The 27,834-nt window shown below is 56.2% G+C and overlaps 2 protein-coding genes across 3 annotated transcripts; one reads left to right on the forward strand and one right to left on the reverse strand.

Moving 5' to 3' along the window:
* Positions 1–2,287: 2,287 nt before the first annotated feature.
* Positions 2,288–11,839, reverse strand: LOC134560403 (cuticle collagen 13-like). The gene is made up of 3 exons (XM_063416376.1): positions 11,655–11,839; positions 2,875–3,081; positions 2,288–2,625 (listed from the first exon to the last, which is right to left on the reverse strand). The coding sequence occupies exons 1-3, from the start codon at positions 11,837–11,839 to the stop codon at positions 2,454–2,456; spliced, it is 564 nt and encodes a 187-aa protein (XP_063272446.1). The 3' UTR covers positions 2,288–2,453.
* On the forward strand, positions 2,913–23,205 carry WSCD2 (WSC domain containing 2). 2 transcript variants are annotated; one of them, XM_063415602.1, is made up of 9 exons: positions 2,913–3,049; positions 11,609–12,527; positions 15,217–15,331; positions 16,345–16,529; positions 17,339–17,460; positions 18,371–18,545; positions 19,328–19,492; positions 21,146–21,346; positions 22,853–23,205. In XM_063415602.1, exons 2-9 carry the CDS (start codon positions 12,152–12,154, stop codon positions 23,203–23,205), a joined length of 1,692 nt encoding a protein of 563 aa, XP_063271672.1. In that variant the 5' UTR covers positions 2,913–3,049; positions 11,609–12,151. The 2 variants fall into 2 exon arrangements, with proteins under 2 accessions (XP_063271672.1, XP_063271673.1); XM_063415603.1 differs by lacking the exon at positions 2,913–3,049 and adding an exon at positions 8,981–9,114.
* Positions 23,206–27,834: the final 4,629 nt, after the last annotated feature.

Here is a 27,834-nt window from a genome sequence, read left to right on the forward strand (position 1 = left end):
GGAAAGGCCAGCAGGAGCTCATTATTCCACAACTTTCCTTATTCCTGGGCATTATTCCCTTTCCTGCCCCACACAGCTCAGGTGGAGCAAGGGCACCGAGAGTGCAAGATTTGCTAATTATTGACTTTTAATCAGCTGCCCCCTGATAATTCTGCCCCAATCCAGGAAAACTGGGATTGCAGGGACATTTTCCACCCGCAGAGGAACACCCTGGGAGGTCAGCAGGGAGGTAAATATGTCAAAAAATGAAATGAGGATCCTCATCCTGCCCTTCCCTGGATGTCACCTCCCTAATAACCCAGGCCTGGAAGTACAAGCACAGCTTCATCTTTGGGAAGATGGAAAACCTCTGGAAAACCTCTGGGGTGCTGCTCCAGCACCTGCCTTAGGAATGTCAGGGACCAGCAGGAGAGAAACTCCCTTTGAGCTGTACCCCCCCAGCAAAAAGTGATCTCCTAGAAAGTTGAATTTCCAATCCCAAAAGGCCTCAGATGTGACTTCAATCCCAAATTTGTTTTCCCACGTCCTGGCTTGCTATGGAGCACAGCAGAAAAGCACCAGGCATCTTTTCAGCATCTCCAAATAAACTGGAGATTCTGACCTTTCTGCTGAGGATCTTTCCAGCCATCCTGTTCCCAGATTTTTTTTTTTTTTTGTGTGTGTGTGTGTGCTGGCACTTCCTAATCCTCCAAATGAGATTGGATGCAGCTTTTTCAATTTTATAATGCACTGCATCCTCTTTTTCCCAAGCCCTCCCGAGCCCTCGGGTAATTAGAAGGTTTTTAAACATCCATAAACGAGGCCTGCAGTGGTGGGGAGGAGGGCACGGCCACCCCAGTGTCCCCAGTGGGGTGGGGACACACTGTTTGTCCTTTTCCAGTGAAAGCCACCCCGGTGCCGGGCACTGGGAGCCTCTGGCTCCTTTTCCCTGGATAAGGTCGGCGCCAGGAACCTCCACAATCACTTCTGGCTCAAAATCCAGCGTCCCTGACATAGGGATTTATCTGGGGACGCTTCAGGCCAAGGTCAAAAGTCCCTTGTCGATAACCTCGATGTCTTTGGGATAAAAACAACCCTCAAAACCCTGCGGAATTGGGTCCTTCTGGTGCAGCATCACCAGGAGCAGGGATTGGGAATCGCTTCCTTTGCACCACGGTCCACAAGGAAAAGAGATTTGGTGTCCCAGGAGGGTCCTGGGAAGGCAAACTTTATTCCAGCAGATGGGGAAGGCGCCGTGCATCCCATCAGGAGGGCTGGAATTGTGAGCACCCCGCCGGGGAGCTGCGGAGGGAGAGGATATCCCTATTTTTATAGAATACCAGGAAAAATCGCATGGTTTGGGGGGAATATGGGAGAGTTTGTGAAGCCCTTGGGAGGTGGGATCCACCAGCCTGGGGCAGGTCTCATCTCCCTCCATCCCTGAATCCCAGGGCTCGGCTGGAATGAGGGAGCATTGCGTGGCTCCAGGGAACACAATCCCGGGAGGATTACAATAGTATAAACCATCTCCTCAGCCCCCGGACTGCAGCTGAGGCAGCATTCCCAGCCTGGTTTCCTATGGAAACCAGCGCCGCGGTCCAGCCGCTTCCCTGCGCCTGCCCGGGGTGGCGCCGGGTGGCTCCCGGCGCTGGGATGGTCCCGAATCCCGCAGGGATCCATCCCTCCCTCCCTCGGCTGCTGCGCTCTGGGGCTGCCACCTCAGGGAATGGGGATCCCAGCGGGATGAACGAATCCCTGAGGATGTGTTGGAGCCTCCCTTCTCCCCTGGCACCCGGAAAATTCCGCCCTCCGAGCCCTGGATGCAGCTTTGGGAGCGGAAATTCCCAAAGATTTGGGAGAAGGGGCTGCCGTGATCAGCTTCAGGCACAGGAGTTCCCTCTGGAGCCTTTTGGGATTCTCTCCTCACCTGGAGGGACTCGCTGTGTGCCACGGCCGGGAATGCCGAGGGGTTGGGATCAGCCGGGAATTCTGAGGGGTTGGGATCAGCCGGGAATTCTGAGGGATTGGGATCAGTGCCAGGAATTCTGAGGGATTGGGATCACAGCAGAGCCAGCACCGGGCAGGGGATGCAGGTCCCAGCTGCCACCAGCACCCCCTGAAAATCCCCCCCAGTATTTAAAGTTGGCAATAAAAGGGGTGGGAAAAAAAATTCCCGCTCACTTTAATCCCTCCAGAGTCGCAATTTTTTTCTCATTCCCAGGCTCGGGAAGTTTTGGAATAAATTTTTAATTGATCTGACAGCACCACAAAAAAAAAAAAAAATCACATATGTTAACACATCCACAGATACATCCCATGATATACATCTATTTTTATACATCTATTAATTTTGCTATATTTAGCTGGATCTATTTATTTAAAACGCTTATTTAGATCATTTATATGCATTTACATCTATATATGGAACTCACGAATTTATCTATGTATTTCTATTGATTTATTTATTGTTTTATTCACATTTTAGATGTAGGTTTCTTCCTCGCCTGCTCCATCCAGTGATTCCCGGGCCGGTCCCGAGTGCCGGGAGGACGGAACCGGATTCCCGGGCCGGAGGGATCCAGATCCGCAGCATCCCCCGCTTTGGGCGCAGCCTCCCCGGAGCGGCTTCCCGGCACCGCCGCATCCCTGAAAAACCGGGAAATCAAGAAATGGATTTAAAAACAGATCCCGTGGGGGCGGCGGGAGGGAAGGGGTTAAGGCCGGCAGCCGGCGGAGGGAGCGGGGCTGATGGGGACGTTAAGAAGCGGCGCCCGGCAGCGGCTGCGGGCAGAGCCGAGCGGCAGCCGCCGGGCCGGGCTCTCCTCGGCCGGCACCGGCGCCACCGGAACCGCCGGAACTACCGGAACCACCGGATCCCCTCCCCCCGAGCGGTACCGGCACCGCCAGAGCCCCCCCGGCAGCGGGGCCGGGCCGCGGGCAGCGCCCGGAGCGCCCCCGGCCCCGCCGCTCCCGGGGGCGGCCGCGGATGGAGGCGCGGAGGGATGGATGGAGCGATGGATGGAGCGATGGATGGAGCGGCTGGAGCGGCCGGGAACAGGGCCCGGGGACGGTGAGGAGGAGGCGGAGGGGGAGGAAGAAGGGCTCGGGGGAGAGGGAGGGGAGGAAGCGGCGCTGCCGGCGGGGGGGAGCGCATTAAAACCGGGGCTAAAGGGAAAAAAAATACAAACAACCAGCAAAGCCAAATTAACAAGCAAAAAAATAAGAGAAGGAAACCAACATCACCACCCTCAGCCATCCTGCTCTAAATAAAATTAAAAAAAAAAATAGGAGTAAAAAGGGCCCCGCCAGGGGGGTCGGCAGGACCCCGGCCCGCCGGGAATTGTGCCCGGGAAGCGGCTGCGTGTGCGGGGGGCTGGGGGGGCACCGGGTCCCCCCCGCGGCTTTGCGGGAGTTGATGATTCCCGCCTCATCCCGGCAGGGATTTTTCGCTGGTTGCTGCTGGTTTGGGGAGGGTTTTGCTTCGCAGAGGGAGCCAGGCGGGAGAGAGGTCTCATCCTCATCATCCTTCCAGGACTTTGTGCAGGAACATCTCCGCCGGGGAAATACGGAATATAAGGGGATGTAACCCTGCCAGGAGCCTCTCCCCTGTTTATTTCCCTCTTCCCACATCCATGCTGGCAACTTGGGGGAATAATTTAATACAAAGATGAGCAGGGAGAGCAGAGGCAGTTGCAGAACGGCGTGAAGGTAACCTTGAGCTGAGCCCTATAAACCCCGGCCTCCGTCAAGGCAGGATTAAAGAAACTTTCCTGGCAATCCAGAGCTGGGAATCACAGCCCGGCACTGGGAACCGCAGCCCCGGGCTGCCCCCACCCAGCCTGGTCCTGACACCTTCTCATCGGGTGAGTGCTGCATCCTTCCTTCCTCTGGGAATTTATCTGGGACTTCTCCTTTATGAGGGGCTGTCTCTTCCCTGGGCTTGGGGAAGAGCTCTCCCTTGGAATATCCGATGCTCTTGAGCTCCAGGGGCTCCTCCAAGACAGGATTTGTTAGCAGTGATCAGGGTTTTTTTAATGTATATAATTATATTGTATATATTATTAGCAATTATTGTGGGTTTATATAGATTATATGACATCTTTTCTATACATTATTAGCAGATATTGTGGGTTTTATATTTATTATTCTATTATCTATGTTACTAGTCCCTACCATGGTTTTTATACACATTATAATATTCCACATATCATTAGCAGTGATTAGTCCCAGGGAGAATTCCCCAGGGGGTTTTGCTCTGGTTTTTGGGGATGCCTTTCCCAAATCCTGGTGCTCCAGGACCTGAGCCCAGCTGCAGCATCAGGGCTGCAGGAGCCTGGCTCCAGTGAACGTCCCTGTCTCTCAGGGTCCTTGATGTTTGGGGTCCTGGCAGATGGGAACCCCCACACGGAGCCCTGCTTCCCCAAGGGGATTTAGGGATGGTTTTTCTCTCCCAGAAAAAAGCTCCCTTCTTCCTGAGGGATCTTTTCCCCATGGAAAGCTGGGCCAGCCCTCAGCAGCTCCAGGCTCCCACCCAGAGCCACCATTCCCGTGGCTGAGGCAGGATCTTCTCCCTGGGCGAGATGCAGTGAACATCCAGCATCATTCCCAGCTCAATCCAGATCCTGGGAAAACCTCTGCTGCTCCCAACCCCCTTGGACTACCAGGGATTCAGCCATTCCAGGCAGTGCAGGGAGCTCTGGGATGGGAATTTGTGCTTCCCAAAATGCTGGCTCTCTCTGGAGCCAGGAGCTCCCCCTGGGACTGGGGAAGGAGCGTGGGACAGGAGGACCTGCCCAGTGCTGAGGGATGAGGCTGCAGCATCCCTGGGAATGGCAGATCCCTTCCCCAGCCGGGCCTCCCTGGTGCAGCAGGATGCAGGGAAAGAAAGGAATCAGCTCTCCCGGGAAAGGAGGTTTTGAAGGAAGTGTTGCACGAAATCCTCCCTCTCACTCCATTAATGTCCGTGGGCTGTGCGAGGCATTGTCTGCTGCTGGAAAAGCTCGTTAGTTAATTGCCCCAGTGCTGCTGTAATCCCAGATTAACGAGGGCTGAGGCAAATCTCCCTGGAGCAGACCTGAGCGTGGGATTTACAGGGAGATTGGATTCGGCTCTTCCCTACCTGGGGAGCCCGTGGGGGCTTCATCCTTGGCTGGATGTGCCGGGTGCTCCGGTGGGAAGAGGTTTTTGTGGGGCTGAGCCTCACCCATGAGGGGTCACACATCCCAAATCCCCCCTGGTGATCCCCATGGATTCAGGCTGCTCTGAGCACCACGAGGCAGGTCCTGGTGGGGTGCAGCTGGATTTCCCTCGGGACAATCTCCCCTTGGTGTTTCTCCTGTGAATCCTGGAGCCAGGACTGGGCCCTGCTGCTCCAAACCTCGGGATAAACCCCTTTGGCTGCTGCAGGGTTTGTTCCTCATCGTTAAGCACAAGGAGAAAGCCAGCAGCTTTCCCTGGATGAGGAGCTGCCAGCCTCGGGATGTGCGGTTCAGGAATGTTTTTCCACAGCGACAGGGACGTGCAGGTGTCCATGGACAGAGGATTTGGGGAGGATGAGCAGCGCAGGGAGGGCCGTGCATCCCCCAGGGGTGGCTGCCAGCCCCGGCAATGCCTCTGGAAAAGCCCATCCCGTGTATCCTAAACCTCCTTCTCCTCCGGGATTCAGGCAGCTCCGTCTGGGGGCCGCTTTGCTGAGCCAGCAGCTGGCTGGGATCCAGCTGTGCTTCCCTGGGGAAGAGCCCCGGCCTTCCTCCCGCCCTCCTCCTCCTCCTCCTGGCTCCGGGTGGGAGCGCATCCCCTGGGATGCACATTCCGGCTCCCAAAGTCTGGCTGAAAACCGCACCTGGATTTTGCAGACTGGGCATAAACCCCCCTGAACGTGAGACATTAAAACTCCTTGGGTTAAACCCTGTCACAGACACTCGGCGTCCTCTGAAGGAATTACATCACCTTTTCCAAGGGCTTGAGTGTCGGCGGGGTGGGAGCAAACGGGAGAGGGAGTCTGGGAGCATCCCCCGGTGCCACCGAGACCCCGCAATCCAGAGTGGCTGCTCCCAAATGCCGCTGTGTGTCACCCCAAAAATAGGGAATTAACGGGGAAAAGGAGGCTCCTCAGCCTTGGGCGCAGGGATGGGGCTGATGCCGGCAGCAGGAATGCTCAGGGAGGGATGCTGGAAGCCGGCAGGGATGTGGTGGGGGGAGGAGGTTGGGATCCTGCTCCCCAGCACCCAAATTCAACCACTCTGATCCCAAAGGAGGGAGCTTCCCGCTCCTCCCGCAGCCCCACCCGGAGTACCCCGGGCAGACGGGATAATGCTGCTGGAGAGAACCGGATCACCCAGACCCCCGGGGGTGCTGCAGGTTAATTAATTAATGAAAATGCTAACGATGCTGGGAGGGGAACGCCGAGTCCCGCAGCTGGATCCCTGCTGTGCCACCTCATTTCCATCATCCCACAATTCCCTCCCTGCCCGAATCTCTGCAATCCACGGCAATTTCCTTCCCTATTTCCTTCCCTGCCTTCGGCAGCGCCGGGTGCTTTTTAAATGATTCATGGCTTAAACCATTTTTCTTTATGAGCTGCTTTTCACACTTGTGAGGGGAATTCAGCCTCCAAGAACCTGGAACGGGCTTTGATGGAATTGTGGGTGGAGGAGCAGAGCGGTGAAGTAAAAACTCCCCATTTTCAGCTCCGCTTGGGCCATTGTGGAGCAGAATACCCAGGGAAAGCAGCAGGGCCATGGAGATGGGATTACCTGGGAATTACTGGCCTGGAGGCAGCGGTTTTTCTTTGCTTCTGGGGGCTGGAGCAGCCTGCTCATCCCACTGGGCTTGGTTTGGGGAGTCTCTCGCCTGTCCCACCGCCCTCGTGGTGATCCCACCCCATGCCAGCCCATGGCTGTGGGGATGAGCATCCCTTGGGTAGGAATTGGCACCCCTTGTACAAGAATCAGCATCCTCGGGGTGGCGAGGAGCATCCCTTGGGCAGGAATCAGCATCCCTCAGGTCGAGGTCTGGGACACCGGTGGGAATTTGCGATGCCAGGCAGCTCAATGTCGTAATTAAAAACGGGGTTAAACTTCCCTAAATCAGCTTGATTAAATAAAATTGCCTTTCTGGGCCAGGCTGCAGGCTCTGGGCTCATGGAGCACTGTCCAGTTATTGGAATAAGCCAGGGCAGGATCCATCCTGATGTTCCTGGATTTATTTATAGCTCAGCCCTGGCAGAAACGGGGCTGGTGCCCTGTGGGCTCCGTCCTCTGGAGAGCACAGGGAGCACTAAGAGGAGGTTGTGCAATTAGCACGACCTCATTTCACAGGAACCTCTTAGAGACCTTGATCAATCAGTCTGGGGCAGCCCCGAACAGATCCCAGATCCTTCTGGATCTGGATCCATCTGGATCTCGGTGCCTCATGCCCTGGGAAAGTGCTGAGGCCATCAACAAATCCCCAGAATATTTCAAAATCAGTTTCTATCCACAGGCAAAATCAGTTCCCTGATCCCAGTCCAAACTCCTCCATTGACTCCTAGCAAGGAGGAAGATTTGAAAATTTCTCCCACAAAACATTTGGAAATCCCCCACAAAAATCCACCAGCAAATCCTGCCCTGGATTTTCAAATTGAGCCAATAAATCCCAAAAGAGAGGTTTTTCCTTTGCTGGTTTGGGCTGTGGGAGGGATTTAGTGGCTCCACAGGGAAGCCCAGGCTAGGGAAGTGTCTCACCCTTGAGGATGAGGATCCGATCCCAGCGCAGCTTCCTGGGATGAGCCTGGAAGCTGCTGAGTCAGCTGCTTTCAAGGCTTCCCCAGGGGAGAGGAGGCACAAATCCATTTCTCAGCAAAATGAAGGCAGAGAGAAGCTGAATAAATAAGCTTGGCCTTGATTTGAAGGTGGCTGACAGCTCCCTGTGCTCGGCTGGGCCCTGGGAGAGGCACTGGGAGGTGCTGGATGCTCCAGGTGTGCCCTGCTGGGGTGGAATAATCCTAATTTATCTCCGTTTCATTCCCAACCATAATGGTGTTTAAATTCAACCCCATGCATCTCATTTGCTGCTTCCTTAAAGAGTGGAAAAGGGACAAAATCCATTTCCATGGGGCTGGAAAAGAGGGTGGCAACTCCAGCCGGGAGCTTGGGCTGCCCAACCTCTGCCTGGGCAGCAACTCCAGGCTCCCACTGCAGGACACTCCCGGGGTGGAGGCTGAAGGGTTTGAGGGGTGGCAGCGCCCAGGGTGCTCTGTGTCACTGGGGGTTGTACTGGTGTCACTGGGGCTTGTACTGGTGTCACTGGTCCGTGCTGGGGAGGATGTGGAGCTGCAGGAACTGCTCTGCAATGGCAGCAGCCACTTGTGGAACTGCTCTGCCCTGGCATGGAGGGACTTGGGGTTTTCTGGTGGTCCCTGCACCCAGGTGGGTGGCTTTTGGTGACACCAGGTCCAGGGAGCCTCCACGCTCTGGGTCCTGTGTCCCACAAGTCCTGCACCCCATGGATTTGGGTTCTTTACCCCATCCCCTGGGTCCTTCAGGTCTCTGCATTTCCAGGCTCGGCAGGAGCATTCCAGCACTCCCAAGGGTGCCCAGAGGGCTGCAGGACCCGCTGTCCCCGTGTCCTGCTGTCCCCACGTCCCCTGGCGTGGGGCCGAGGTCTGTCCCTGCGTCACAGCCCTCCCGCGGGGTCACCCCACTGATGTCACCCCACTGATGTCACCACCCCTCTGTTTTCCAGCCCTATTCTTTCCCCGTCCCTGTGATAAGAAATGTTAATGAGGGGCTGAAATCGGATATTCCCGTCGCCTTCTCCTCCTAAAGGAATTCTGGTGGTGGTTAATTTGCTGGGTTTAATGGGCCCATTGTTCTCCCGGGCTGCGGGAGCCACGTGAGGGTGTTTGGCCCTGCTCGGACGGGAGGTGGTGCCTGGAGACAAGTGAACCCTGGGGCTCAATAATTGCCGAGCAATTTGAAGACAAGCCCCAAATCCATAATTGATGGGCCCTTCATTCATCCCGTCCCGCTGTGCCAAAGCCGCTCACGACACTCCCGGGGCTGTTCCCACCTCTCCATCCAGAGGAATGGATGAACCTGGATAAATTATCGAGGATTTCCTTGGCCTGGGGGACAGCTGGCACCGCTCAGGGAGGTGGGTTGGGTGTGGAGCGATGCTCAGCCGGGTATCCCTGTGCTGGGATGAGGATTCTGGCTCCCGGTGGGAGTGTGGTGATGGAGTTTTGGGTATCCTGGTGCTGGGATGAGGATTTCGGCTCCTGGTGGGAGTGTGGTGATGGAGTTTTGGGTATCCCTGTGCTGGGATGAGGATTTCGGCTCCTGGTGGGAGTGTGGTGATGGAGTTTTGGGTATCCCGGTGCTGGGATGAGGATTTTGGCTGCTGGTGGGAGAGTGGTGATGGATGTAGGAAGGGAACAATTCCCCAGTCCCACCCACATCCTGGGCAATGCCCCCACTGGTCTCCGCCGTTCTTTGGCTCTGGGTGCCAAAGGGTCTGGGGGAGCAGGGAGGGATTCCCCAATCCTGGCACTGCCAGCGGGGGGATTTTTCCAACACCGCAGCTCCCGGGGCTGGATCCCTCCCCTGGGATGGATCACAGCGGCTCGCAACCCAGCGAGGGCTGGCGGAGAATTCCCCCCGTTCCCTGCTGTCCCAGCAGTTTTCCCGGCAGCCGCGGGCAGGCCGGGCTGAGGGAGCTGCATTGCGCTGGCCGGGGACTGTCCCCGTTCGCTTCATTAGCCTGGATGACAAAGTGTGTCACCGCTGTCCCCCGGCCGCGCCGCGGGCTGCGCTGGCACCGGCGCCGCTCCCGAGCGCGGCGGGGTTCAGCGCTGGGGTTGGGGGCAGGATGGAGCCCCCGGGGACACGGTGGCGCCTTGGTGACGGTGGCAGTGGGGACCGGGGGTGGCAGGTTCGGGGTGAAGGGCTGGATCCATCCCTGCAGCAGCGGCAGCGCCAGTGGGATGCAGGGAATGCTCCCCGCATCCTTCAGCTCCCCATTTTCCCCAGCCCCTGGTGATACTGGGAGCGCTGGTGCTTATACTGGGAGTGCTGGTGCCGGCTCTCTGTGCTGCCCCCCGGCACTCGGGAGCCCGGAGCTGAGCCCATTATCTGCTCGAGACAATTAGCAGAAGCATTAATGGAATATATGCAAATGCGCAGTAATTGACCTGTGACTCCGCAGTTCATGATGGAGAAGGATGAGCTCCAGATGGCTTAATGAGAGTAATTTAAGCCCCTTCTTTATATGCTGTGCCGGAGCCTGGCAGGGCCAAGCCGGGGACGGGAGGAGGGGTGGCACTGGGGACACTGGGGAGCAGGGACAGCCCTGGGGACGTTCCATTTGCTCCCCAAACCGCCCAGTATCCAGCTCCCATCCAAACCCCGGGAAGGAGGATTTGTTCTGGGTAAGGGAAAGGCATAAAATCCTGGTCAGGGAGCACGGGAGAGCAGCCAGGGACCCCCAGGTCCATGAAACCACCGGGCTGGGGGCTGCTCTGTCAGCATGGTCCCCCCTCCCTGGTGCCACCTGCACCTCCCCTGCCACATCCTGCACGTGGAAAAACCCAAACCCTGCTACTCGGAGGTTACTCAGCCTTTACTCCGGCTGTGCTGGCTCTGGGGAGGGCTGGTTAGGGATTGTGTCCCTCCACCGCTCTGCCTGTCAAGCCCTGAGCTCCATAAAATTCCCGCGGCAGAGCCGGAGGTATCTGAATAACCACTCTGGGAAACCAAATTAAAATATTGATGTATAATTCATGCCATATGTTCCACCAATATTTTTTATTTAATCAACTGAAGACAGATGGCAGGAACATAGAGGCCATTAAACTAATGGCACTTTGTCTTTCCATTTATTTCCGTCTCCTTTCCCAAAATAAGACGAGACCGTGACAGGCAGCACACCCTGGGCACTCAGATGTGTCAGCAGGGGCATTTCCCACGTGGGATTTTCCCAGGAAGGGCTGGAGCAAAGCTTCCATGGCTGGTTTGAAGGAGAGAAATCCCGTGAGGGAAGTCCAGCCTGGTGGGACCGGAGGGGACGATCCCTTCTCTGCCCTTCCCGTGCCGAGAGCCGCCAGGGATGGTCCTGGTGTTCCTGGGACAGCTGGGAATGCTCCTGGCTGGAGGAGAGAGGATGTCACGGCAGCCTCCGGTCCCTGGGGACACGAGGGACTGGAGAGACCCCCGGGGATGTCCTGCTCCTGACCCTGTGGGATGCTGGAATATCCAGCGGCAGCACCCCACTGCCCATGCGTGGATTTCACTTGGAATCTGCTGGTGCAGGGATGTTTGGGTCTAAGGGTGGAATGTGTGCAGAGTGTGTGTGCACGGCTCATCCTCCTGGGGGTGAAATTGGGTGAAACTGGGAATTTTCCATGTCCCAGAGCCATCCTGGAGTGCATCCCCTCCTGCACAGCGAGGCAGAGGCTGGGATTTGGGCTCACCCCTCCAGCACCGCTCCCAGTGCTCCCAGTTACCCACCGGGAGAGGTGGAGCTGCCCCTCCCCAGGGCTGGAAGGCGCTGCAGACCTCGGGTGTCCTTCCTCACCCCCCGGAGGGACAGGGCCGCCATCCTCCCGTGTCCCGGACGCTTCCCTGAGTCTGCCTCTCTCTCTGACTTGCAGGTGGAGATCTCTGGCCCTGGGAGTGAGCTGAAGGGGGTTCCCTCACACAAAGGGTCCCGGGCAGCATTCCAGGCTCCGGGCGCGTCCAGGGACTTTTCCTCCTTTGTCTGAAAGGGCGGCGGTGCCGTTCCCGTCCCAGCGATGCCTGACGGAGCCGGTGCCGCCGGGAGCGAGGAGCTGCGGCAGCTGATCGGCTTTCAAATCACCTTCAAACCTCGATTTCCTTAACATGATCCTTCCATCAGCGCAGTCCCCGGGGCACAGCCGGGGGGCTTTGCCGGCAGGAGAATAAACCGGGGCTGGAGGTGACAGCCGGAACACCCCGGCCACCACGCGGGGACTCAAAATCCACCTTCCCCAGCACTCCAGGACTTTTTAGGGTCGGGCAACAGCTTTGCACGACTTTACCCTGCAGCTCTCACCCCATCTGCCTGCCGGGATTCACCTCCAATCCGGGCGGGATAATCCCCTCCTCGGAGCATCCCTGGAGCCGCAGAGCAGCTTCCCCGCGGCGCCGGCTGCCGGGGAAGGGATGAAGACGCTATGGCCAAGCTTTTGCTAAAACTCCAGCGGTATTTTCGGCGCAAACCCGTGCGTTTCTTCACACTGCTGGCTCTGTACCTGGCGGCCGGCAGCTTGGTTTTCCTGCATTCCGGCTTCTCCGGGGAGCCCAGGGTGCCCGGGAGCCCGCGCAGCCCCGCGGCCGCCGAGGGGCCGGGGCTGCCCTACCTGGGGGTGATGCAGCTCAGCCGCGGCTTCAAGGCGGCAGCCACGATGCCGGCGGGGGGCCGAAGGCACGGCCCATGGTTCAAGAGCACCTCCAAGGAGCCCTCGGACAGGGGAAAATCCCGGGATAACGGCGGCGCCCGGAGCCGGGCGCTCCGGGGCAGGAGCGGCCGCGAGAAGGAGGAGGACAGAGGTGAGGGTTGGGCACCATGAAGGGGGGGGTCTCTCCTTTTTGCCTCTCTCAGGGGATGTCACGAGTTGGGGCAGTGGTCTCTGAGCTAGTTTTGGGTTGTGCATCCCTGTCAGGACCACACGCCCCCCAGGAAATGTGTATTTATTTGTTTATTTATAAACCACGGGTGTGTGCTGCTGGAGCACCGAGGTTTTCTTCCCACACCCCACTCTGGAGAATATCAGTCCAGAGGATATTTCCAGAAGGGTCTTCTCCCTCCTTCTTCTCTCCTCCCTCCCCAAGTGCCAATAATCTGCTGTCATTTTTCCATCTTCACTCCTTCCCCTGGTGAATCACCGAGCTCCGAGTCCCCCCTTGCTGTTAGAGGAGATTTTGGGGGGATGCTGTGCCCCATCTTCTTTCCACCCTTTGGCTCTGCCAGGGGCCAAATTCAGTTTTCATCCTGTTGGCCTGAATCAACACAAAACCCAGGGTTGTGTCGAGGCAGGGGCTGGCTGTGATTCCCATGGAAGTGCAGACAGGGCTGGGCTGTGGCCTCTGGAGCCAGGAAATCCCTGCCTGGCTCAGCTCTTGTCAAGCGGGTCCATTATTAATGATCAAGGACAAGAAAATGGAGTAGTTCCCATTGATTTTTAAAATGTACATCTATTTATCCTCAAGGCAGCTGGGGCTGCACCTTTGGTGGGATTTGGGTGGCTGGATTCCAATCCCATGGCAAACTGGGGCTTTCCCAGAAGTCCAGGCTTGATCCCCCCATCCTGGGCTGCTCCCAGGGCATGGAGGGCTCCTCCTCCCATAGGACGTGGTTGTGTTCCTTCCAGGAAAGATGCATGGTCCAGGCATGGAAGCCAAAGGAAAAGCGATGCTTACGGGATTTTCTCCTGCTAAAAGGAGTTGATTCTCCCATTGTGACCCCGCTCCGAGGGGTCTCTGGGGTATTTTGGTGGCCACGTCTCTCCATTAATGCAAACTGGCTTCAGTGCAGCCCCAGCAATGGTCCCTGAGCCTGGGCTGGCTGTCCCCATGAAGACCCCAAGCAGTGCCCGTGCCCCCAGCCATGTGTCCCGTGTGCTCCAAGATTAACCTCACCCAGCACCGCCAGCAGGGATGGGATGCTGGGCTTGGGATTCCTGGGTTTATCTGCTCCCAGGTGGTCCAGGAATATTATTTTCCCCTTGGAGAGTCTTGGCAGCTCCTGAGTGAGATGGTGTTGAGAAATCCCACCTGCCCGGTGTTCCTGGTGTGGGGTGGAGCCTCGGCAGCTCCCCCTCACCTCCCCGCTCCTCTGGAGCACCGGGATATCTGGCAGGAGCAGGCGGATTTAATGGCGCTGGTAATTAAGTGGGGACAGCTTAACGAGGCGGCTGCGGAGGCTGTGCCACGTGAAATCATTCCAGAGGGAATACTGCTCCAAAAATCAGCTCTGGTTTAGAGCGTGATGTGCAGCTCCCTCTTCCTCCTCTTCCTCCTCCTCCCTCTCCCGGCAGTGTCAGGCGAAGGTGTGGGTGGAGAACAGCCCTGTCTGCCAGGGAACGGCCTCATCCCATGGGAATGCAGATCCCCGTGGGAAGGGGCATCTCCTGCCTCCGGCCAGGGAGGATTTTTAGGCAGTGAAGCCAAGGGAAGCAGGAACAGACCCCAACCCTCAGCCTCATCCATCCCTGGTGCCTTCCTGGACAAGCCCAGCCATTCCCACCTGTGACACACAACCAGGCAATTCCATGAGGATGCAGGGACCAGCCACCCTGGGCAGACAGCTGAGCCATCCCTTTATCCCTAGCTCTGGGAAAAAACGGGATGCTTGGGGGAATTTAATGACAAGCACTGGGTGGGTCTGTGTATCTGCTCACAGCCGTGTTCCCAGCAGGCTCCAAAATTCCTCCTGGAGATGGAACCTCCAGGAGAATGGAGAGAATCCCCCTCTCCCCACACACTGCCAGTCCCACCCTCCCCCTCTGAGTACCTCCCCCCTCTCCTGTGTCCTCGTCTCTCCCTCATTATTCCGGCTGGCTTCCCAATGAGTGGCAGCACGCATATGTCAGGAGCACTGGGTTGAAGGTAATGCACATCAGTCACCGGCTCCGTGCAAGTGTCTGGAGCCATCCCACACCCGCTGGATCTGGCACAGCTGGGATCCACTGACCTGCCAGGACCTGCTCAGCCCTGTGGGAATGCCGTGTGGCATGGCTGGGAGTTACGGCTCTGGTGGTTGGAGTTATCCAGCACATTTCTCTCCATCTTCCTTCCCTGCCGGCCTCCAGGCTGGCTTGGGAAGGCAGCTCCAGCACTGGTGGGGTGTGGGATAACTGGGAATGGGGGGGGTCTGTGTGTGGGGCACACCATGGATGGGGTGAGCTGGGACCCCAAGGAGGTGGGGACAGCAGGGAGGAGGTGGGAAGTGTTATCCCAGAGTGCGGTTTGGAACTGGAGTGGCACAGTGAAAGAAATTCCCCCCTGTGAGGGTGGGCAGGCCCTGGCACAGCATGCCCAGAGGAGCTAGAAATGTCCCAGGCCAGGTTTGAACGGGGCTTGGAGCAACCTGGGCTAGTGGAAATTGTCCCTGCCTGGTTTGGACCCAGAGTTTCCAAAGCAAACACACAGGGAATGCTGCCACACATCCCTGCTTGGGGAAAAACCAAGCGGGGTGGGGTGAGCGGGTTGTGAGCCCCCGTCCCCTCTGTGTCCCCAGCCCGGTACATCGGCTGCTACGAGGACAACACGCGGCAGAGGACCCTGCGCGGGATGTCCTTCTTCGACTACAAGAAGATGACGGTGTTCCGCTGCCAGGACAACTGTGCCGAGCGGTAGGGACGGTGACAGGGGCTCCAGGAATGCAGCAATCCCTGCACGCTGGCTCCATCAGTCCCTCCCCACCATCCTGTGAATCCCCGTGCACTGGCTCCATCAATCCCTCCCCACCATCTCCATGAATCCCTGTGCACTGGCTCCATCAATCCAATGGGATAGGATAGGATAGGATAGGATAGGATAGGATAGGATAGGATAGGATAGGATAGGATAGGATAGGATAGGATAGGATAGGATAGGATAGGATAGGATAGGATAGGATAGGATAGGATAGGATAGGATAGGATAGGATAGGATAGGATAGGATAGGATAGGATAGGATAGGATGGGATAGGATGAAATGGAATGAAATGATATGATATGATATATGATATGATTGATATGATATGATATGATATGATATGATATGATATGATATGATATGATATGATTGATATATTAGGTTATGATAGGAAAATAGGGTAGGATGGGATAGGATGGAATGGAATTAAATTATGATATGATATGGTATATGATATGATATGATATGATATGATATGATAGGAAATATGGGTAGGATAGGAAGTAGGATGGGTTAGGATGGAATGGAATTAAATTATTATATACGATATATGATATGATATATGATATATGATATAATATAATATCATGTCATCATGTATTAGGATATGAGATCTTACAATATGAAGGGAAAATGGGGTAGGATAGGAGATGGAATGGAATGAAATGGAATGGAGGGAAGGGGAGTAATAGGATGGAATAGACTAGAAAAACAAGGATAGGATAGGAAAGAATTGCAGAATGGGATGGAATAATGGAAAGGATAGGGTAGGATAGGATCTGATATTTTCAGTTGGAAGTGCCCTACAAGGATCCCTAGCCCAAACGAATCCCTGGGATGCGCTGCTGATCCCAGCACTGACCATACGCAGGAATGCTGCTCCAAACCCCTGGAGCCGGGGTGGGGGCACGCCGGGGTGGTGCTGAGCTCCCGTCTCCCTCCCCACAGGGGCTACCTGTACGCGGGGCTGGAGTTCGGGGCCGAGTGCTACTGCGGGCACAAGATCCAGGCGCCCAACGCCAGCGAGGCCGAGTGCAACATGGCCTGCAAGGGCGAGAGGAGCAACACCTGCGGCGGGGTCAACCGCCTCTCCATCTACCGCCTGGAGCTGGCCCAGGAGTCCGCCCGGAGGTGTAAGCTGCAGGCATCCCCGTGCATCAGCCCTGCGGTGGGGGGATTTCCCTTGGTGCTGGAGGGGTGATCCCGGCGTTCCTGAGCTGGGTTGTGGCTCTGCAGAGGTTCTCGGGGAGCGGTTCTTGAGTCCGGGATGGTTTTGCGTAAGGAATCTCCTTGTGGGGAATGCTGCTGGCTGGGGTTGGGTGGAATGAGGAGTCCTAAGGACTCCTGCTGGAATTCAGGGAATTTTGGGAGTCTTTGGGTGGAGATTGCTTTCCTGATGGCCAAACAGGACCACCAGTGTCTCCTGTGTGTGCTGCAGGATGAAGGATGTGTGGGAATCCCAGACAGAGCTGAGGGTGCTCCCTCATTTGGCTCCTAATTAGGCAGCTCAATAATTACCCACATTCCCTGCTCACCTTCCCTCATATCCAAGGAATGGGAAAGGGGCTGGCAACAACCAGGAATGCACAGGGGCTGAGGGTGCCAAGGACCCAGGATGGGATTCCAGTGCCCGTAAAGACCTGGCCAAACCCAGCCCTGCTCTCCTCCCTGGCTCTGTCCCTGCTCCATCCCTGTGATCACCGAGCTGATAAAAACAGCCAGGAAAAAAACATCCCTGACTTTTCTCCCGGGTTTTGCTCTGATTTTGCTCCGTCAGCAGCCAGACGAGCATCACCCGACGTGGCTGCACTGCTGGAGGGGTTGGGAGCCACTGGAGCGGTCAGGAATGCTGTGTCACACTGTGTCACACTGTGTCACATGGAGTGGCACTGGTGTCATTTTTGGGGTGTCACTGGGGCCTCTCTCTCTCTCTGTGTCCCAGATGGAAGCGCGATATTCCGGGGGTGCTTCCGCCGGCCGGAAAACGTCTCCATCGCCCTGCCCGCCAGCCAGCTCATGCTCAACATGTCTGTGGATAAATGTGTGGATTTCTGCACAGGAAAGGTACGGAGATAAACCTCACCTCTGCATCTTTGTTTCCGTCATCATCATCAGAGTTACACTGTGAGATCTGAATCCAATCCAGGGATGGGATTTTAGCATGTCCAAACAGCAAAGGGATAAATGGATTTGTGTCCCGGACACGGGAGAGACTGGAGCCAGCAGCAGCCCTGGGAAAATTTGGGAAGGAGCATCCCAGAATTATTGTTTAGGTTGGAAGGGACTTTTAAAGGAGCCACCATGGGACCCTGCTCTGGCCCAGGGGTCTCATCCTGGGGCGCGGTGCCTCGAGCAGGGAGGGGAAAGGCTGGAACTGATGGAGGGTGGGTGCTGGAATGGGCTGGAAGGATGCTGGAAATGGTCTGGAACGATGCTTGAAACGGGTTGGGAGGATGCTGGAAATAAGGCAGGAGACACTGGAATTGGAAGGATGCTGGAAAGGGCTGGAAAGGGGATGGAATGGGCAAGAACAATACCAGAATTGTCTGGAAGGATGCTGAACTGGAAAGATGATGGAATGCTCTGGAAGAATGTTGGAAACGGGCTGGAAAGATGTTAGAAATAAGGTGTAAAGAGGCTGGAATTGGTTTGGAATGATGCTGGAATGGTCTGGAAGGATGCTGGAATTGGATAGATGTAGGAATGGTCTAGAACATTTCTGGAAATGGGCTGGAAGGATGCTAGAAATAAGGTGTAAAGAGGCTGGAATTGGAATGGTGCTGGAATTGGAATGTGCTGGAATTGAAATGATGCTGGAACGGTCTGGAATGATGCTGGAACTGGAATGATGCTGGAATGGAAGCATGTCACAAACCGCCCTGCGCTGCCCGCCGAGGGCGGGTGCCGGGGGCCAAGGCCGTGCCGCGGGGCAGGGATGCGGTGCCGGTGCCATTCCCTCCATCCATCCCCGCAGGAATTCCCGCTGGCGGCGCTGGCGGGCACCACGTGCCGCTGCGGCTTTCCCAGCACGCTGTTCCCGCTGCACGAGCGCGAGGACGAGCAGCTCTGCGCCCACAAATGCGCCGCCGAGGAGTTCGAGAGCTGCGGCTCCGCCGAATTCCTGCTGGTCTACCAGACACAAGTGCAGGGTGAGCTGGTCCCGAGCCCTCCTCCCCCTCCAGGAATGCCAGCAGGGAGTGTGGGTATCCCATTAAAAATTAGCGTTTCTTTTGATTCCCTGGGAAATCGGGGCTCCCCTGAGGAGCTGTGGCTGCTGCCTGACTCAGCACGGAGGATTCCGTCTGCCTCTGGCAGGATCCTTCCTTCCCAGGGCTTCTCCCACCTCTCCGTGATCCCATGGGAGTCTGCTATCCAGAGGGGACAAGCTCCAGGGAAAAAGAGTGGGGAAAAAGGCTGTGACTGAGCAAAACATTCCCAAAAGAGCTCTTATCCTCCAGCAGTGGGAGCAGGGAGCCAGGGAGGCAGTGGGAGAAAGGAAAAGTGTTCCTGGGAGAGGGAAGGGCTGAAGGGAGCAAGTGAGAACCCAAATTTGGGTGAGTTTAGGTCAGACTTGTTACGATCTTTTGGTGTTTGGGGCCGTGCTGGAAACGCCGTTCATTGATCCATAAAAAAAGCAGGAGCCTTGCTTGGCACAGGAATCCCTGTTAGTCACTCTTCCCTAAGCACACATCTGGGAATGACAGAGAACTCCTTGGAAAAATCCTCTCGGGACTTTTTGGGTGTTTAGGACTCCCTGAGGTGCCCAGGACCCTTTGGGATGCCCCTCTAAGCCTTAGGCAAGGCACCTTTCCCCGCCCAGCCGCCTCCTCGCCCCTTCCCCAGCATTTTTCTGGGAGCAGCGGCCTTTCCAAAATAATCCCTGTGGGAAAAGCAGCTTTCCATGACACATTCCTGGTGCCTCTCCCTGCAGACAACCGCTGCATGGACAGGAGGTTCCTGCCCAGCCGTGCCAAGCAGTTGGTGGCCCTGGCCAGCTTCCCTGGGGCCGGGAACACCTGGGCCCGGCACCTGATCGAGCTGGCCACCGGCTTCTACACCGGCAGCTACTACTTCGATGGCTCCCTCTACAACAAAGGTGAGGGGAGGGCGCTGCTGGGGCCCCACCCCAGCTGGGGACAGTCCTGGTGACATCCCAGGGGCTGCAGGAAGGGCGGAGCAGAGCTGGGTGTGAGCGGTGCTGCTCCATGGGGCGGTTTGGGCTGGGCTGTCCTGGCGAGGGAATTCCTCCCTGGGAGGGTGGGGAGGTCCTGGCAGGGGCTGCCTGGAGAAGTGTCCAAGGTCTGGTTGGACAGGGCTTGGAGCAACCCGGGATAGTGAGAGGTGGCCTTTTCCAAGGGGGTTGGAATGAGATGAGATTTAAGATCCCCTCCAACTCAAAGAATTTTGGGATTCTGGTTCCAAAACCCCACCTCAGTCCCAGCCTTCCAATTTAGAACCACTCACAACAGTTTTATCTGGAGACCTCGAAGGTTTTTCCTGTTATTCCTTCACTTTTTGTGGCTTTGAGAGGAAATTCTCCATTCCTCCTCAGCTCAGGTGGAGTCGGGATCTGCACTTGTACCATGTGGGGTCTGTACCCAGGGTATTCCCTAAAATCTCCATTTTCCCGACACCACAGGCAGCACATTCCTTCCAAATTCCTGCCAAATCCAGCCTTGCAGAGGGAGATGCTCCATGAGGGAGTGCTGTCCCAACCCCCAGGGTGCAGCAGCATCCCAGGGAAGGGAGCAGCAGTGGGAAAAGCCTCGGCTGCGTTTTCCTGAGCTGCCCGAGCGTGGGTTCCGTGCTCACTCCCTGCCGGAGGGGCCGGGAGGTATCCAGGCAACGGACAGACTTATCCACCACCGAGAGCCAATTACACCTCTCTAATTGATGGAATACAGCTCCTTCCAGCTTATCCCCCACTCCAGGTGCATCCCAGGGGCTGGGATTGATGCTGGCTCAGCCCCGTGCTGAGTGCAGGGTCCCCTCTCTGGACCCCCCATGGCATCACCCCCACCTTGGGCTGCCCCACAGGCATGAGGATTTCCCTTTATTTGTTATTGGGGGAGTTCCAACTGTGCTCAGTGAGGTTAAAGCCATAAAATCTGCTCTTGACCCCTCAAACCAGGCCCAAGAGCTGAGTGTGGCCAGGGAGATGTCACCCTGAGGGGCCTCTGTGCCTGTGAGCCACCCACTCATGAATTTTATGAGACTCATAACATGGGAAAATAAATGATTTCCATCTGGGCGAGGGATGCAAATCCTCCTTCACGCCCCAGCTGCTTTCATCATCCAACTGGATTTTGCAACCTGATATCCCTGTGATGTTCCCTTTCATGGAACCATGGGATCATTCTGGTTGGAAAAGCTCTCTAAGATCAAATCCAACTGTTCCCCCAGCGCTGCCAAGGTCACCATGTCCCCAAGAGCCACATCCACATGGCTTTTAAATCCCTCCAGGGATGGGAACTCCATCACTGCCTCGGCAGCTGTGCCAGGGACTGGTCACCTCTTGGTGGAGATATTTTCCTTTATGTCCCATCTAAACCTCCCTGGCACAACTTGAGGCCATTTCCTTCAATCCTGTCAGGTTTTCCCTGGGAGCAGAGCCCTGCTCCCTCCAGCTGCCCCCTGTGCCAGGGAGCTGTGCAGAGCCAGAACGTCTCACCTGAACCTCCTTTTCTCCAGGCTGAGCCCCTTCCTCAGCCCCCTGTCACTCCCATTAATCCCAGCTCTGTCCCGGCAGGATTCAAGGGCGAGCGGGATCACTGGAGGAGCGGGAGGACCATTTGCATCAAGACCCACGAGAGTGGGCAGAAGGAGATCGAGTCCTTCGACTCGGCCATCCTGCTCATCCGCAACCCCTACAAGGCGCTGATGGCCGAGTTCAACCGCAAGTACGGCGGGCACATCGGCTTCGCCGCCCACGCCCACTGGAAGGGCAAAGGTAGGGCTGGGAGAGCTCCAGCCCGGCTGCTGGAGCTGGGAATTGGTTGGGAAAGCCCAGCAGAGCTGGAGCTGGGTGTCCATGGGGGAATCCTGGGCTGTGCCAGCGCTTTGGGGCCGTCTCTTGGTGTGACCTCGGGTGGTCGTGGGCTCCCGTGTTGGGTGGGATGGGACAGGGCAGCAGGACCACCCTGCCCTGACTGGCCCGGGCAAGGACGGGCATCTCCTGTCCCCACAGGGAGTGGTGGCAGCCCCCAGCCCCCCCAGAGGTATCCAGGTGTTATTTCCGTGTGTCCGGCTGCTCTGGAGCCACCACCCTCCCCACGCACAGGCGTGTGCCCGAGGCTGCTTAATTACAGCAATTTCCAAATTGCTGTTGTGGGATTGACTTCATTGGAAGGAGTTAAAATGTTTAGCTTGATTGAACATCTGCTACCCTTAATTCTGAGTTTATTTAAGGGGAGCTTTGGCTGCCGTGGCTGGGATGTGCCTGGATTTCGTTATCTCCATGTGCTCACAGCACTGGGGACAGCCCAGCCCTGCTCTTCCCCATTTCCTCAGCCCTGTGTCCCTGGGCTGGACTCTCCCCTCTGTGGTGGCATAGGAGCCTCTTGGTTGATTTTTTTTCCCCATCCACCTGTGGATAGAGCCAGGATTGGTATCCCAGCACCACAGGGAGCCTCCTGAGCCTCCCCAGTCCCAACCCCATCCCCAGCCTGTCCCAGCCCTCGTGTCTCCGAGGGGAGGGAGATCCAGAGGGGACAATTCCCTCAGTCCTGTTTGCATGCACTTCAAAATACACCACCAAATTCTTTCCAGAGGATGTGTGGAGCAATTAGCCGATGGGTTAATAGTCAGGTTAATTAACCATTGCTGGGAAAGATGGAGATTTTCCATTGCATGGTTGGTGAGCCCATTCCCAACTGGAGACGCTCCTGAACACGGAGGATGAGGGTCCCATTACTCCAAATTATTGCCCAGCTCTCCAAATTATTTCCTTCTCCCAAGAACTAATTTTGGGGGGCAAATTTGGGAAAAAAAATCCCCAGGCCCTCTGTCCTGCCTCACCCCCAGTGCTGAGGGGGTGTTTTCCCATTTCCCCCAGCCCACTCCCAGCCCTGCAGATCCCAAAACCCTGCTTGGCTCCGTGGCATTAATTTTACGACATCCCTGGAGCGGCTCCAAAGCAAAGTTTTATGTGCTGTGATTACACAAGGTGAATTGTCCTGGATCTGCTTAATGGAACACATCCTGTGGTTAACGATCCCTCCGGGAACTAAACCCAGTCCAGCTGTTAATCAGGCCCTGGTTTTGCGGGGAGCACACGGGGAAGAGGGAGATGCCTGGAGCTCCAACGCCGATTATCGCCGTCCCTTTTACCGCCTGGTTTGAACAGCAGCATCAATTAACCAAAAGAAGGTTAATTGAGAGCAGGGACAGGAGAGAGGACACAGAGGACACCCGCTCACACCCTCTGCTCCTTTTTTTTTGTTTTTGTCTCCCCCAGAGTGGCCGGAGTTCGTGGCCAACTACGCGCCGTGGTGGGCGACGCACACGCTGGACTGGCTGCGCTACGGCAAGAAGGTGCTGGTGGTGCACTTCGAGGACCTCAAACGGGACCTGTTCGTGCAGCTGCAGAGGATGGTGGCCCTGCTGGGCGTCACGGCCTGCGAGGACAGGCTGCTGTGCGTGGAGGGACAGAAGGACGGCAACTTCAAGCGCTCGGGGCTGAGGAAGCTGGAGTTCGACCCCTACACGCCCGAGATGCGGAAGGCGATCGGCGGCTACATCCGAACCGTGGACGCGGCGCTGAAGCTCCGCAACCTCTCGGGGGTGCCCGAGGATTATTACCCCAGATGATGGTGACAGCGGCGGGGGGACCGCCCCCGGCATGGCCAGGGGTCCTCCCGGCTTCCTCCGCCTAATTCCACCCAGTGGGTGGCTCCTCTTTTAACCCTTCGTGTGCTGCTGCTGCTGCTGTCGGTCACTCCCTGCCTGCATGAGCCACCGCAGGTCCCCAGCCGTCGCTGAGCTTTTTTTTTGGCCAACCTGGGGACACGGGTGCCTTCCCTGCCCCGGGGTCCCGGCTCCTGTTCTGGCTGTCCCAGCCCTCCTGGGAAGTGCTATGGGACGTTTGTGTCCCCTCAGGCTCTCCTGGGGACACCGAGCTGCCCAGGCCGTGCCTGGTGCATCTGGGGCTGAGCTCCCTGGGGTGGGTGTCTCCAAAATCCCAGCCCTGGAAGGATTCCGCTTGTCCTTGGATGGAATCTTCAGCCTTCCCAAGGCAGGATGGACCAAGGGCTTGGCACTGTGCGGGCGATGCTGCCGTGGATCCTGCCTGAGGTTATGGGGCAGCAAGGCCGTGCTGTGCGATGTCCCCAGACGTGGTGGCTGTGGCCCCTCGAGCCATCCTGTGGCTCCCTGAGAATTCCCTGGAATTCTCCAGCCACAGCACCAGGCAAAGTTGCTGCTCCAGCCCTTGGGGGGGCCCATGACCCCCACCAGCGTGGCTGCAGGTGGAGGCTCCCCTTCCCTGTGGATGCTGCTCCAGAGGGGGATGTTTCCCCCGGACAGGGTGGGACCCACGAGCTCACCCAGACCCCGTTTCAGAGCCCATGAGCCAGAATGACCCCCCAGGAGCATTTTTGGGGGGCCAGGAGCAGTTTGGGGGACCAGCAGCGGCGTCCACACTGCAACCCCACCCCTGAGGGGAGCAAACCCCGGGGCTGAGCTTTGGGGTGTCCCAAAGCCAAACCAAAGGATCCCCCCACACCGGGAACGTGCCGATTCCCGGGCTGGCTTTGTGCACAGCTGCATGTGGTCCCTGGCTGTCCCCTCACCCCACGCCACCCTCCCCACCCTGGCTTTGCCCCAGACGAGCTCCCCAAAGCTCCCAACCCGCCAGACCCCCTTGGATGTAGGTGCAAAAGCCATATATTGTACGCAGCCTTTTCTAGAGTTAGAGATTCACCAGTTGGCTTTTAACTCTTGATCCTGATAGAAACGCAGGCACTGGTCGGATCCAGAGACCCCTCTTGGTCTCTGTTCCAAGAGAGGAGAAAACTCCCTGGAGAAAAAAGGAGAATTTCAATAAAAATCTATTTTTCTAAGGTGTGTTTGGAGCAGAGCTGGGCTGGGGGGCTCCTGCTCCTTGTTATTTTGAAGGAGGTGGGGGATTTCATTCAGAGGGAGCAGCTGCCCTGTTTTTAACTCTTCCCTTGACAAACAGCTGGAGGTTTTTTGGGATCCGTGGCAGTGGGAATGGAGCTGGGCTCACACTCCTTTGTTCATGGCAGCTCCGGGGTTGTCTGTCAGTCAGAACAAACCCTCAGGGCAACCCAGCAACTAAAAGAGAGGTTTTGTTTCTACTCTGCCTCCCCGTGTGTTTGTGGGGCCACCTGAGCACCCCTCACCCATCCCAGACCAGGGATGTGTGAGCGAAGGGAGAACAGCTCCTCTCCCCTTTAATCCCATTAATTCATTGCTGTATTTAAATCCATTAATGGGTATTTAAATCCCATTAATGTCATTTCTGTGTTGACAACGCAACCAAAGCGGCTCCTTTTTGGGAGCTTTAGTACGTGGAGAGTGTCCTTACAGACAGATTTAATGGGATGCGTGGTAGGAAGGGGGAGATTCACTGCAGGATTTATTCCTGACCTTCCTTGGCACCAGAGCGAGGGCTGGGTGCAATTTATCCCTTATTTCTAATCCGGAGTTGGTGAAATTCCCTTTTTTACTATTTTTTTTTTAGCAGGGATGAAGCCTCACATCAGCCTTGATTTGTTCTGACAGGCCCCGGCCGCCAAAGGGGCAGCGCTCCCTCCCGCCCCTCGGAAGTAATTAACCCCCCAGAGCCAATTAATCGCCGAGATAAAACAATTAAGGGATGACATCGCGTGCGGCGCTGGGAGCCTGGGCTGCAGCTTGCGGGGAGGGTGGGGAGGGGACCCCACATCTGCACTTCCACCTCCACAAACCCCACAAAAAAATGCCTGGGGATCTCCCCAGCCTCCAGCAGCATCAATTTACCTCTTTTTTTTTTTTTTTTTTTTAATTCATTTTCCCCTGCTTTTATTGCACCACTCTTTTCTTTCCTCAATTTAATTTGCGCTGAAATGGAGCAGTTGGAAGACATTAAGACCGTGTCAGGGTGTGCTGCACATCTGGCTGCACCTCTGGATTGTGGGATTCCCCCTTCCCCTCATCCCACTGACGCAGGAGCAGCTTCCCCCTCCTGCCCTGCATGCACAGCCCGAGCTGGAGCTTCCTACTCTGATTTTTAATTCATTTATTAAACCCTGGGCGATATTTCAACCATGAGGAACTGGCACGCAAGGATAAAATTCCCATTCCCCCTGGAAAAAGGAGCCAACCACCCTCCCCGAATCGTTTTCCTGGGGAAAGCTGCTGACATTTCCTTGCAGCTGGTGCCTGGGGGAGGCAGCACTCAGCCTTTCCACGAGGATTTGAAAAGATGGGAATCTTTCTGCTTGAATCATCCTGAGCATCCCTGGGTGGGCACAGCTCGCCCTGCCCTGGTGTGGGGCTGAGGGGACCGTGACCCTCCCCTTCCTCCCTGGATTCCTGCAGGAAAAAATCATCTATTTTTGGCGGTCTCGCATCCCTGGGAGCGTTTCCCTGCCTCCCGGTCCTGCTGCAGCGTTCCTCCCTCCAGGGATGCATGGGTTTCTCAGCTGTTGCCGTGGCAACGGCGTCTGCACCAAAAGCTCCCGCATTTCCCCCAATTCCGGGTGGGTTTTGTGCTCGCTGGACGCAGCGATGCTGGAGGTGATGCCAGGTGTGGGTCGGGTCCTCGATCCCTTCCTGGCAAAGGAGTGGATGTTCCTTTGGGGTGAATTTGGGGGATTCTGGGCAATGTCCGCAGCGATTTTAAAATGCTGGGGGGCTCAGAGAGAAGGAGTTTGCCTTCTTCTCCAATTAAATCTTATCAAATTCCAGCTGTGTTTAAAAAAAGGGAAATCTGCCCCCCAGCAGCAGCACTTCCACAAAAACCCCTGGATGGGGAGATGAGCATAAATCTGAGAGCAGCCATCTCCACCCCTGACAAAACCAACAGGTTTGTGTATCAGCTTGGCTATTTCCCCTAAAATTTACAGCTGACAACGAGCCTGAACACAGCAGGGATAATTTCAACCTGGCTCCAAGCAAAGGGAGAGGGGAACGTGTTTAGTCCTTTCTTTTCCTTTAATTTTAAATTTCATTCCAATTCGGAATACGGGCAGTGATTTATGGGAGAGGGAAAGCACGGCTTTATTTTAGGGCCGTGACAGACAAGTGAAAAAGAGCTGTTGTTAAGGATGGCAACACATTCTACAGGAGTGGGGTCTGCTGTATTCCAGAATAATTTCTCCCAGGTTTGGGAGGTGAGGACTGGGGCTCCCAAGGTTATGGACTGGGGATGCTGGACTGAGGATGAGAATCACAGGGATGTGGATGGGGGTCCTGGGCTGCAGGTTGGGGTCCCGGGTTTGGGATAAAGGTCCTGGACAAGGGTTGAGGCACCAATTCTGGGGATGGGGCTCCTGGGATGGGGGCTTTGTGCCCCAGCTCCAAAACCTGCTGCTCTTCTTTACCACAAGCCCTGAGCTACCCTAAAATCCTGATCCCCATGACCGCCCTAATTCCAGATTTCGTGGGGATGGTGGTGGCTCTGCGTCCTACTCATCCCTTGACTCTGAGGTGCTAAATCCAGCTGCATCCCAATTTCACCGATTTTTGCCCCAAAAGGGGCGGCAGATCCCGGCACCACCAGCCCTGGAGCTGCAGCTCCCACCAGCCTTTCCCCTGGATGCTAATTCCAGTTTGTGCACGTTCCCCTGGAGCTGCCCGTGGTCATTAACCTCCTGCAGCCGTTAATCAAGAGGACTTTGTTAATTAACAGCTAAGGATGTCTCCAGCTGAGCAGCGCAGGGGTGGGATCGGGGTCACGGGGACACATCCAAGGATCCTTGATTTAATAAATTGGAGCTTCCCAACACTGGGGGAGTGCAGATCCCTCCCTTCCATGAACAAAATATCCAGCACTGCAAAAAACCCAGGGAATGCTGACAGGATGCATCCTCAGCACCCTGGGAGATTCCAGAGCCGCAGTTCTTGCAGTATTTTGGGAATATCTGAGAAATTTGGGCAATACTGAGCTACATTTCTTTGCCACCCTGCCAAAAAGGGAAGAAAAACCTGGCTGAGGAGGCTGAAGTTTTCTGAGGAATGTTTTTTTTACTCTGCTTCCATTTTATAGGCACATAAAAATGTGCATTTTTAACGCTGCCTGGGTGAGCTGTTTGCTGCCTGTCTCAGCGGGTGACACAGGAACAGAAATCACTGATATTCCCTGGGGATGTTAATTCAAAGCCAACAGAGTCCAGCAAGAAAAACCCAGTGGGTTTTTCCCTTGTCTTCCCCATCCTCATCCCAAACCCTGCCAGGATGAGGAGAATCAGGAACAAGAGGAGGCAGAAGAGCAGC

The sequence above is a fragment of the Prinia subflava genome, chromosome 19 (assembly GCF_021018805.1).
Source record: "Prinia subflava isolate CZ2003 ecotype Zambia chromosome 19, Cam_Psub_1.2, whole genome shotgun sequence".
NCBI lineage: Eukaryota > Metazoa > Chordata > Aves > Passeriformes > Cisticolidae > Prinia > Prinia subflava.